The sequence below is a fragment of the Mytilus californianus genome, unplaced genomic scaffold (genome assembly GCF_021869535.1).
Source record: "Mytilus californianus isolate M0D057914Y unplaced genomic scaffold, xbMytCali1.0.p SCAF_1, whole genome shotgun sequence".
Lineage (NCBI taxonomy): Eukaryota > Metazoa > Mollusca > Bivalvia > Mytilida > Mytilidae > Mytilus > Mytilus californianus.
Window position 1 is genome coordinate 38,873,690 of NW_026262581.1, and position 12,614 is coordinate 38,886,303.

The window sequence follows — 12,614 nt, forward strand, 5'->3', positions numbered from 1 at the left end:
ATTCGGCATATCAAAGAACCCCAATAATTCAATTTTTGATGAAATCAAACAAAGTTTAATTTTGGACCCTTTGGACCTCAATGTGGACCAATTTAAAAACGGGGCCCAAAATCCAAAAACTAAATACACGGTTAGATTCAGCATATTAAAGAACCCCATGAAATCAAGAATAAAACCCCATTGAAATTGGTCAAGAAATAAGCAATTTATAGGAAGTATCTTCTTTTGCACAATCCTGTGCTATTAAATATTTCTTGCTATTGCGCAATACTGTACAATTGACAATTTCTTGCTATTGCGCAATATTGTGCTATTGGATATTTCTTGCTATTGCGCAATACTGTGCAATTGAAGATTTCTTGCTATTGTGCAATACTGTGCAATTGAAAATTTCTTGCTATTGCACAATACTTATTATATAATAATTTACACATCCTGTTTGGTGTGTATCTCCTACCATATCATTATTATTTGATTTTAAATATAAATCAGAAATAACCAACTTAAAATGGAAAATTTTAAAAGAAACAAAAAAGGAAAAAAAGAAAAAAAAGGAAAAAAAAATAAATCCCCCCCCCCCAAATTTTTTGAACCCCCCCATTATGATTCATCACCCCCAAACTCAATCCCAGCCTTCCCTTTGTGGTATGGTACCTTGCAGTACAATTTCAGAGAGATCCATACACTTGAACACAAGTTATTGTCTGGAAACTAGAAAAAAATGTGTTTTTTGGCCCCTTTTTGGCCCCAAATTCCTAAACGTTTAGGGCAATTACCCCCAAACTCAAACCCAGCTTTCCCTTTGTGATATGGAACCTTGTAGTACAATTTCAGAAAGATCTATACACTTACACACAAGTTATTGTCATGAAACTAGAAAAATGCTTGTTTTTTGCCCCTTTTTTGGCCCCTAATTCCTAAAATTTGGAGGCAATTACCCCCAAAATCAATCCCAGCATTCCTTTAGTGATATGGAACCTTGTGGTACAATGTCAGAGAGATCCATACACTAACACACAAGTTATGTCTGGAAGTTACAAAAATGCTTATTTTTGGCCCCTTTTTGGCCCCTAATTCCTTTACTGTTATTACCATAACCCCCAAAATCAATCCCAAACTTCCTTTTGTGGTATTGAACCTTGTGGTAAAATTTCATAAAGATCCATTCACTTAAACTAAAGTTAGAGTGCGAAAACCAATGTGTCTTCGGACGACGACGTCTGACGACGCCAACGTCATACAAATTTTTTTGCGGTCGTATAAAAATACAAGAGTATACTCATGGACAAACTTTGACAATAGTTTCGCAACAAGAATAGACAGAATTTATTTATCCAAACATATCTGTGATAAAATAAATGCATTATATATACCCTTTGCAAGATCCGACCACAAAGGTTATAAGCTAAGAATATTAATTGGCCATATAAAATGGGGAACAGGATTCTGGAAACTTAATGAATCTCTGCTACAACAAAAGAAATATACAGAATTGATAAGAAATTTTTGGAAGTCATGGGGAAAGGAGAAATTAAAAATGAATATTTTAGATTGGTGGGAAAAAGGAAAAAAGTCAATAAAGGATATAACAATAAATTACAGTAAGGTTATGGCAACAAAAGAAAAGTACAAATACAAGGGTCTGATACAACAACTAGAAGAAGAAAATAAGAATAAAAATGATATATCTAATGAAAGAATAAATAAAATAAAAAAAGAAATAGCAATATTGGATGATAACAAAAAAAAAGGAGTTATAATAAGATCAAGGGAGGAATATTACAATGGAGATTTAGAAAATATAGAAATTTTTGAATAAGCTGAAGAGAAAAGGGGCATAAAAAAAGAAATAAGAGAACTTTATGACAAAAATGGGATATTAAGGGAAAACAAAGAAGAAATAATAAACATTGTCAGAGACTTTTATAAAGGATTATATAGTAGCCAAAATATAGAAAACGAAAAAATAATGGACTATTTGGAAGGGGTTAAACTAATTAAATTGGAGGAGGCGGATTGGGTTCATTTGAACCCAATTATGACAAATGAAGAATGCGTCAAAAATACAAAAGATTTTCAAAATAATAAAACACCAGGAATAGATGGTCTAGGGAAAGCATTCTATGTTGAATTTTGGGATATCATAGGTGAAGATCTGACAGAAGTTATAAATAATATATATTTAACAGGGGAAATGACGGAATCGATGAAAACTGGAATTATTACTCTCAGCTACAAGAATAAAGGAAATTTTAGAGATTTGAAACAATGGCGACCTAAAAGTTTACTATGTTTTGACTACAAAATTATAACGAAGACCCTAACAAAAAAAATGGCAAAAATAATCAATCAACTAGTCGATGTAAACCAGACAGGGGCAGGGCCTAATAAAAAAATCACGGAAAACATATATGGGATAGATTCAATCATAGAGCTTATGGAAATGATTGGAATGGCTTCTTGTATCTTTTGACCAAGAAAAAGCATTTGATAGAGGGGAGCATAACTATACTATTCAAGTATTGAAAAAAATGAATTTCCCCCCGGGCATACTAAGGTGGATTGAGATTATTTATAAAGACATAAAGAGTACAATACAGATTAACGGTCATCTTACAAAAGAAATAAAAATAGAACGTTCAATAAGACAAGGGTGCTCTTTATCTATGACAATCTATGCATTATTTATAGAACCTTTGGCCTCAAACATTAGAAACTCGAAAGACATAAAAGGAATAAACCTGCCAAACAGGAAAGAAAAATGCGCATTATTCCAACATGCAGATGACTGCTCCACCATAACAACAGAAATTTCAGATTACGATCATCTAGTAAAAGAATTTAAAAGATTTGGCGAGGTACAAATGTATCGGGGTCAAAAATAAATGAATCCAAAACAGAAATATTAGAAATAGGAAGGAAAAAAACAATCTTTAATCAACAGATAAAGGATTTAATTAAGGAAAATGTTAAAGTGCTAGGGATAAAATTTGGGGAAAATAAAATGGAAAAAAACTGGAATCCAATAGTAGAAGCAATAGCAAAAACATGTAAGGAATGGGCAAACAGAAATATAGACATATACTCAAAAGTACAAATAATAAATACATATATGTTGAGCAAAGCATGGTTTGTAGCAAGAGTAATTTTACCAACTCAAGAAATAAAAAGTAGGATAAATAGAGCATTATATAAATTCATATGGAATGGTCCAGAGCTAATAAAAAGAACAACTTTGAATAAAAAGAAAAAAGAGGGGGGAATTCAAATGCCTGATTTTGAGGAAAAGATTAATGCCATGTGGCTACAAAAAATTAGTGATATGATCACAGGAAAACCAACAATCTGGAAAACCCTATATGCGTATTTTCAAGGGACAACAACAAGAGAATTAATGCCGGAATTAGCAGAAAATAAATATAGCCACTCAGAACAATTTGGAAAAAATGCAAAAAAATTAAAAGAATTATATATACAATACAGAAGTAAAATCAAATTAACAGAAAACATTACACTAAAAGATATTTATTATGAAATCATTGGACAAAGGAAAAATTCAATAACAGTAGAAGAAAAAAATAAAGAAATAGAATTTACAAATATTTGGCAAAAAGTAGCTGACATTAAAAATGATATTCACAGAGAATTTCTTTATAAAATAATACACAGAGTTGTATTAATGGGAGAAAAACAAATAGATAGAGGAATAAGAGGCATAGATCCAAAATGCAAATACTGTAATAGACAGCTTGAAACATATGAACATCTATTTATAGATTGTAAAGAACTAAAAATGTTTAGAACTTATGTGATACAAAACGGTCAGCCAGAAGACCCAAACTTTGAAATAAGTAAAAAATCACTTCTACTGGTAGACATAAAAACGGAACTAATACCTATAATATATGGATATACACATACAGTTTGGGCCTGTAGTCATTTTGAAGACACACTAAATCTGTACAAATTACAAATGAAGTACCATAAGGATAAAGAAATATACCGGAAATATAATTAAAACAAAAATTAGAAAGAAATAATTTCAAAGGATACAAGATAGCAAAGAAAGAAGATAAAGAGAACATAAATAGCAAAAATAAATATATAGGATGACGGGATTGGGAGACTACTATGTTAGAGCTTAACTCTAATAGGGTTTTATACCCGTTTAGTCTCCTAATGCCCAAAATTAAAATCAAATTGGAAATAACCAGCCAACCAAAAAGGGAATTAAAACGGGATGGAAAAAAAAAAAAACGAGTAGTCAGTGTGGGTTGCGCCGCGCTATACTACATAACTATATAACAACAACAGAATCAAGTATCTACAGGGAATTAGGAGGAAACAAAAATAGGAACAATAGGAAATTTATATAAATTTAAATTGTATTTATTTAAATTATATTTGTTAAAATATTGTTTTGTTAATGATAAGATGAAAATAATCATGTTTTTTTATTGCAGAATTAAAATATCGAAAAACTTTCTCACAATAGCCAATGATGATAAAGTGAACAAAAGCCATGCATCTATCAATCAGTCAAAAAAACTGGGCTAGATGATAGATGAGAAAATTTTTCATTTTTCAAATTAAAATTCCGTATTATAAATAAAGTGGTTTATTTCTCCTTTTTCATTCTTCTAAGCATATGTAAGCACTCAGTCTCTTTTTAGCACACTAAACTCAAATTAACATTCTCAACCACTACGGTTGTATATTGTATTAGTATTTTCAAATAAGTAAGGGACTGGCAAGTTCACACCAATCTGAGTGTTGAGAAAAAAAAAAAAAAAAAAAAAACTACAGGTGATATATATAAATGAGAAGAATGATAATGATCATTTATATGAAATAAAAGCATGGTCATATTCTGCTAAACTGTGCTGAATATTGATTTCTAATTACAAGGGCAGCAGAAAATAAATTTACTTCTACCTATTATCTTGGATGTAAAATCTAGGTGGCGCCAGTCATCTTTATTTACTTCCTTTTAACCTATACTGACATATATTGAAATAAAATCGGACAATCTTCACATTAGTCGATTACTATATACTCCTGCTGCTAAAGTTCAAATTTTTGGATTAAAGGTACAATTTTTCACCTTTAAAAATGACTTTCTTTACAGGTACCCCCCTTTGCAGAAAACGTTGCTTTTTACAGACTTGGGGCCATTGGCCAGCTTATTTTGACTGTTTTGCTTTGTTTAAAACGAGGTGTTTGATTAATGAAGTTCGATTTAGGCCTATTAAAGACTTTAGGCTGATGATTTGATAACTGTGTCCAACTTATATGTCTTTATCTCGAATATATGAACACCGTTGCATAAGAGTCAAAATATTTTATGAAATAGACTATAAAAGTGCTGAAACTAAGAATTTATCATTGCTGTTATGTGTTTTATATGAATCGTGTGCAGAATATTCAATTCGACGATACTAAGGAGAAACATGTATTGCCTTTGATTTTTTACCTAATTTTAATATTTTAGGGGCATTTTGGCACATTTTGGCCATTAAAAATACAAAAATTTCGCTAACGTCAGAAAAAATAAGCCCCCCTTTTTTTAAATATGCATAAATACATGCAGTGTTATCGAGGATGAGGAAAAATGATTAAAGACAGAGTCATTGACAGAAGTCTCGTTCTTACAGTAGGTTAATGAACCCTACCCCTTAGGCAGAAGAATAAAAAAACAGTAAAAATTAGATATAGACTATAGTTTCTTGGCAATCAGCAATTTTCATCTGATACAGTTTATTACTTAGTACCTTATTAATTTACCGATCCAATTTCTAAAATATCTCGAAAAATACAGTGATGCGCCAGAAATCGTTATTTCGCTTTAGGTTACAAGGAAGTAATTATTTACATAGGCGACAATGGTAGCCTTTTTTGGTCCTGCGTTTTCACTATCAAAGATCCATAGAAAAAAATGTCGAATTCTGAATTATCAACACCTTTTGGTGTAATTGAAACTGCAAAACACATATGGTGCCGCAGCTTTTTTGATAGAAAAATTGCATTTTTTAAGGGTACTCAACGGTTCCAGAATTTTCGAAATAGTATAAACGAAGAACACCCCTTGCTAAATTTGGCACAGAAAATGTTGCTCGTCACAGAGAGTTTTCTCTAAATTTCTCGCTATTTCTACACCAATGGCCAACACTCATTTCTCACTATTTCAATTTTGATTTCTAATTACAAGGGCAGCAGAAAATAAATTTACTTCTACCTATTATCTTGGATGTAAAATCTAGGTGGCGCCAGTCATCTTTATTTACTTCCTTTTAACCTATACTGACATATATTGAAATAAAATCGGACAATCTTTACATTAGTCGATTACTATATACTCCTGCTGCTAAAGTTCAAATTTTTGGATTAAAGGTACAATTTTTCACCTTTAAAAATGACTTTCTTTACAGGTACCCCCCTTTGCAGAAAACGTTGCTTTTTACAGACTTGGGGCCATTGGCCAGCTTATTTTGACTGTTTTGCTTTGTTTAAAACTAGGTGTTTGATTAATGAAGTTCGATTTAGGTCTATTAAAGACTTTAGGCTGATGATTTGATAACTGTGTCCAACTTATATGTCTTTATCTCGAATATATGAACACCGTTGCATAAGAGTCAAAATATTTTATGAAATAGACTATAAAAGTGCTGAAACTAAGAATTTATCATTGCTGTTATGTGTTTTATATGAATCGTGTGCAGAATATTCAATTCGACGATACTAAGGAGAAACATGTATTGCCTTTGATTTTTTACCTAATTTTAATATTTTAGGGGCATTTTGGCACATTTTGGCCATTAAAAATACAAAAATTTCGCTAACGTCAGAAAAAATAAGCCCCCCTTTTTTTAAAATATGCATAAATACATGCAGTGTTATCGAGGATGAGGAGAAATGATTAAAGACAGAGTCATTGACAGAAGTCTCGTTCTTACAGTAGGTTAATGAACCCTACCCCTTAGGCAGAAGAATAAAAAAACAGTAAAAATTTGATATAGACTATAGTTTCTTGGCAATCAGCAATTTTCTTCTGATACAGTTTATCACTTAGTACCTTATTAATTTACCGATCCAATTTCTAAAATATCTCGAAAAATACAGTGATGCGCCAGAAATCGTTATTTCGCTTCAGGTTACAAGGAAGTAATTATTTACATAGGCGACAATGGTAGCCTTTTTTGGTCCTGCGTTTTCACTATCAAAGATCCATAGAAAAAAATGTCGAATTCTGAATTATCAACACCTTTTGGTGTAATTGAAACTGCAAAACACATATGGTGCCGCAGCTTTTTTGATAGAAAAATTGCATTTTTTAAGGGTACTCAACGGTTCCGGAATTTTCGAAATAGTATAAACGAAGAACACCCCTTGCTAAATTTGGCACAGAAAATGTTGCTCGTCACAGAGAGTTTTCTCTAAATTTCTTGCTATTTCTACACCAATGGCCAACACTCATTTCTCACTATTTCAATTTTGATTTCTAATTACAAGGGCAGCAGAAAATAAATTTACTTCTACCTATTATCTTGGATGTAAAATCTAGGTGGCGCCAGTCATCATTATTTATTTCCTTTTAACCTATAAGTTGTCAGTAAAAGTTTAAAAAAGAGTCTATTCAAGGGAGACAACAAAGCCAATCTGCCATGGTTTTCTCTATCCAATTAGGCAAGGAAAATTACATGTAGTTACAAATTGGTCATTGTAATTTCAAATTATATACATTTTACAGACTTAAGAGGTATTGAGTGAAATTAAAGTAAATATTCATCATTAAACACCATTTGAATGCATTTAAATAAGTTGGTACCAGTTTACAATGGTATGAATTTACCATGGTACGAGTTAGCAGTGGTACAAGTTTGCATTGGTACGAGTTTTTTTTTAGTGGTACGAGTTGACATTGGTACGAGTTTACAATGGTACGAGATAACTATAATTCATGTCAGACATCAAGTTTAGATTATTTTTTTTAAAAATCATAAAATGATGACATTTGTGCTCAGCTGATACAACATTTTACAATCTTGAAGTTGATGCATTTTTGGACTCACCAACAAGGTTGGCAAAAAAGCGGTCAATACTAGTATTGACCATGCCGGCGGTAAATACCGGGAAATACTGGCAAATACTGGTCAATACTGGCAAATACTGGTCAATTGAAATTTTGATAGGACTTTACTATAAAACTAGTCCCTACCTCAGGTCAATTACTTGGTAAATGGATAGATATAGTCACAAGGCAGAAAGTCACTTATTTACCACATTGTAATAAGACAAAAAGTCACAATTAATTAGTTCATGAACATGGTTTAATGAAGATTTATCAAATATTAATTTAATCATACAACAGATATAGTCATTAACACCATGAAGTCAGTCACTTAAGAGAGACTATATAACATCTGATTTTCTTAACAGTTATTTTGAAAGATGCAATTAAAAAAGTTTTAAAATTTGTTTTATATATATATATGTTATATATTTATTAAAAAAAACATTTCCTGCATTTAGAACATTTGTATCATGCTGTTGAATAGTCAGGAACTAATTCATTGTTTAAAACAATCTTTGGAAATCACTTTTATGAATTTTTTCCTGTTATGTCAACATTTATTAGGGGACAGTTGTTATAGTAATTAAACTTTTGACACCTGTTAGCCATATAAGAATTATAGTTATCTCGTACCATTGTAAACTCGTACCAATGTCAACTCGTACCACTAAAAAAAACTCGTACCAATGCAAACTCGTACCACGGCTAACTCGTACCACAGAGAAAACCGTGGCAGATTGGCTTTGTTGTCTCTCTTGAATAGACTCTTTTTTAAACTTTTACTGACAACTATTTGATTTAATTTTTAATCATTCCAAATCGGTAACATTGAATAGATTTGTGTATTTTTCTATTGTTTCTAAAAGGAATTTTATTTAATGAAAGAATTTATTAATTGTGTTTTAAAGGTTTAAAATTGTTTATGACCAACAGTTAGAAAGTATGAAATAATATATGTTTATATAATATTCAGCACTTTGTAGCAGAATATGACCATGCTTTTATTTGATATAAATAATAGGTCATTATCATTCTTCTAATTTATAAATATCACCTGTAGTGGAAGATATGCATAGTTCTTTTAGAAAAAGTAGCCAATATATGAAATGGCACCTGAGATTACTCTCGGTTTTAAGTGGGGTTCGTGTTGCTTAGTCTTTCGTTTTCTATGTTGTGTCTTGTGTACTATTATTTGTCTGTTTGTCTTTTTTATGAGTTTGACTGTCCCTCTGGTATCTTTCGCCCCTCTTTTTTAATGATGTGTCTAATGGTATTGTGAATGACCAGTAGGCGTAATGGTAGTGTTGGCAGAATAACAAAGAATATGTTTCATTTTGATGCTTTATTTACCACAATTTCAAGAACATTCATGTATAAAAATTAACAAAACATCAAATATTACTATTTTTTTCTCTCAAGAAATACACCTTATGTTTTATTAACATATATATCATATATTATTTCACATATATATCATATATTATTTTGTCTAAGTTTTCATTAAATTCTGGTATAAAATTCAGATATTTTAATTTTTTGTATAAAGCTTAAAAAAAATAATCATAAAACATTCGTATTTATGTCTAAGTTTTTATTAAAATCTAGTATACAATTCAAGTAATTCAACTTTTTTTTGTTAAGTTTACCCCCAAAAAAATCATAAAACATTCGTATTTTTGAATATATTTTTAATGGTACGAGTTTGCAGTGGTACGAGTTCTGATTGGTACGACTTCCCAGTGGTACGAGTTTACGTTGGTACGAGTTAACTTTTTTGGTACGAGTTTACGTGGTACGAGTTTACAATGGTACGAGTTAACTTGCTTCCGCCATATAATAGGTAATGTTCTGATAATCTATATTGCTAGTCACTTGTAATTTATTTACCTGTAAAATTCAAACCTTTTCAAGAAAAAAATATCTTGATTTATACATCATTTTGTACATGTTATAATAACTGATATAGCTGCTCAATTTTATATGTGTACCAAAAGTATGCAATATCATTACCCCTAAGAACTAAATTAGTCATTTTTAATGTTTTAATAATTAATAACATACCAACATCATTCATTTTTATAAATTGAATCATGCCAAAGGAATAAAGTTTTCCCTCATCAACCATTTTTTTACTAGAATTGATAGATAAGTCAGTCAAAAGAAGCATGAAAATTTCAATTGACCAGTATTTGCCAGTATTGACCACTTGGGGAGTATTGTCCGGGGCGGTACATACCGGTAAATACCACTGGTAAATACCGGGGGTGGTAAATACTGCCCAACCTTGCTCACCAATTTTGAAAATGATGAGTCCAGAGATATTTTCATGAGTCCAGGACTCATGGACTCCTCTTCGTGAGAACCCTGAAACTGGTTACAGGTACAAAATAAATTGTATTCAAGTATTGTTCACAATGCTAGTATACCAGTACTATGACCTCAAGTACAGGAGCTAGATGATATCCGGCATTACTCAACTTGCTATTTTAAAAATCTAACTTTAAGGATGTGCCAAACAGATATATTGGATCAAGATTCTGATCCATATAGCATGTATAGCATAATAATAGGTGAAAATTGACACAACTTGTCTCTCTGTACTACTTTTTTCATCTTATGGTACACTGTTGCAGAGACATATATACACATGTGTATATATGTCTCTGGCCGTTGTTCATGGTAATTTCTTGTACTATGTAAAAATTATGCACCTACTAAATGCTTGACTATACATGAAATTTACTTACATGATCTACAGAAATTATATCTTTTAAAGAAACCTCTTCTACTACATTTTTAGGTGGGTTTTCAGTAAGATATATCCATTCGTCACCCAAAATAGCATATTTCAACGCTTTATTCTCCTTCTCCGAAACAATAATGCAAGATTCATAGGCACGCACTCTCTCATATGTTTCATCGTTCAGGGATTTTTTTAAAAAGCTTTCTAATTTACTGTTTTTCTTGAACAAAGTTTCCACTGTGCTTCGCGCCATACATGCTTTTCTGTGCACTTTCCCTGACTGTTTTACATTGTGAAAACAAAGATCGAGTAGGTGATATTCCAATCAGAAATATTATTAGTTTTGGAGTCGTTACCACATTGCTAGGCACGCACAGCCATTGTTATGCCGGAAATAATAAATTATGTGTAAAACATGTTCGTTGGTCCCGAATCCAAGTTATCTTCAGTATTAATGAGGCAGGTGTTACCTGTGAAAGGGGACGAAGTCTGAAAACCTTTACTTTGCAATTCCCAGCATAATTTCTGGTGAGAAAATAACTGAATTTAATTAAAAACATGATTTATACATAAAAAATGAAACATATAATACATATTATCAAGCATTTGTATAATAAAATCCTTGATATTATTAGAAGTACAAGGATTTAGATCGTTAGATCTGGGAACAGTATATAATATATATGTTCCTGGTTAGATACAGCATCCTGGCATCACTGTAGGTGAAGATTTCCTTAGATACGCTGATCACTCTTCAAAAAAAACTTTAACTTGAAAAACGTCCATTTTTAAACTATTTTCACTTTATCAATAATTGTTATACTGCATATGTAAATTGATGTCTTTATCGAAAATTTAGATAATCTGATGGTTTTGGTGAAATTGAATTTCTATTAAAATGTTAAAATTAAAATATATGCATTTTATTTATGCAGAAGTATATGTCATCATACATTTGGTGATACCTTTCAAATTCTTTGGAAGTCTTGGTAAAAGCAGAGTGTATATATGTCTGTGGTAAAAGCTAGCCATTTACAAAATTACAAAGTATATGATGCATTTACAGTAAACCTTTAAAAAGATATAATATATTTTCAATTATAGAGGTATTATATTTTGACCGATAGATTGATTTAATACAGAAACTGTAAACAAAAATAAACCAAAAAAAAAACAAAAACTGAAAGGGTTACACGTAGGTCTTGTTACGTCATAATTATACCGACTAAACCACGCACCTGCACACATTGATAACCACTGGAAAAGAACTGCATGTGACACGACAAAAGAATGATAAAATTGAGAATAGAAATGGGGAATGTGTTAAAGAGACAACAACCCGACCAAAGAGCAGAAAACAGCCGAAGGCTATGGAACGCCACAGCTGTCTTATGTGGTACTCTTACATTACATTATGTGGTTTTATTATTACTTGATGATATTTTGTCTTTACATAATATGGTTTTGACAGTAATTAATGATGTTTTGATATTACTCAAAATGATGTAGTCAAAACTTAATGATATTTCGATATTACATGATAGGGTTTCATATTGACTTGATATGGTTTTTCATTACTTAATATATGGTTTCGTTATTACTAAATATGATTCCAATATTTTTAATGGGGTTGTGTCACTGTGGTTTTAACATTACTTGATGTGTATGTGGGTTAGCGTAATGTAGTTGCTTACAGTTTTAGAAGCTATATCCAAAATGTTAACCGAATCGGTTCTTGATATATTACCAATTCCCATGATATTATCATTAAAACCGAGAGGATAGACTGTCTGTAATTTT

The 12,614-nt window shown here is 31.2% G+C and overlaps 1 protein-coding gene across 2 annotated transcripts in view; it reads right to left on the reverse strand.

Moving 5' to 3' along the window:
• Positions 1 to 11,194, reverse strand: part of LOC127701968 (uncharacterized protein C12orf56-like) — a 166,502-nt gene extending 155,308 nt beyond the window's left edge. For both annotated transcript variants that reach the window (XM_052205951.1, XM_052205946.1), the window contains exon 1: positions 10,819 to 11,194. In XM_052205951.1, the coding sequence (XP_052061911.1) occupies positions 10,819 to 11,067 (249 nt within the window). In that variant the 5' untranslated portion in view covers positions 11,068 to 11,194. The remainder of the gene's footprint in view (positions 1 to 10,818) is intronic.
• Positions 11,195 to 12,614: the final 1,420 nt, after the last annotated feature.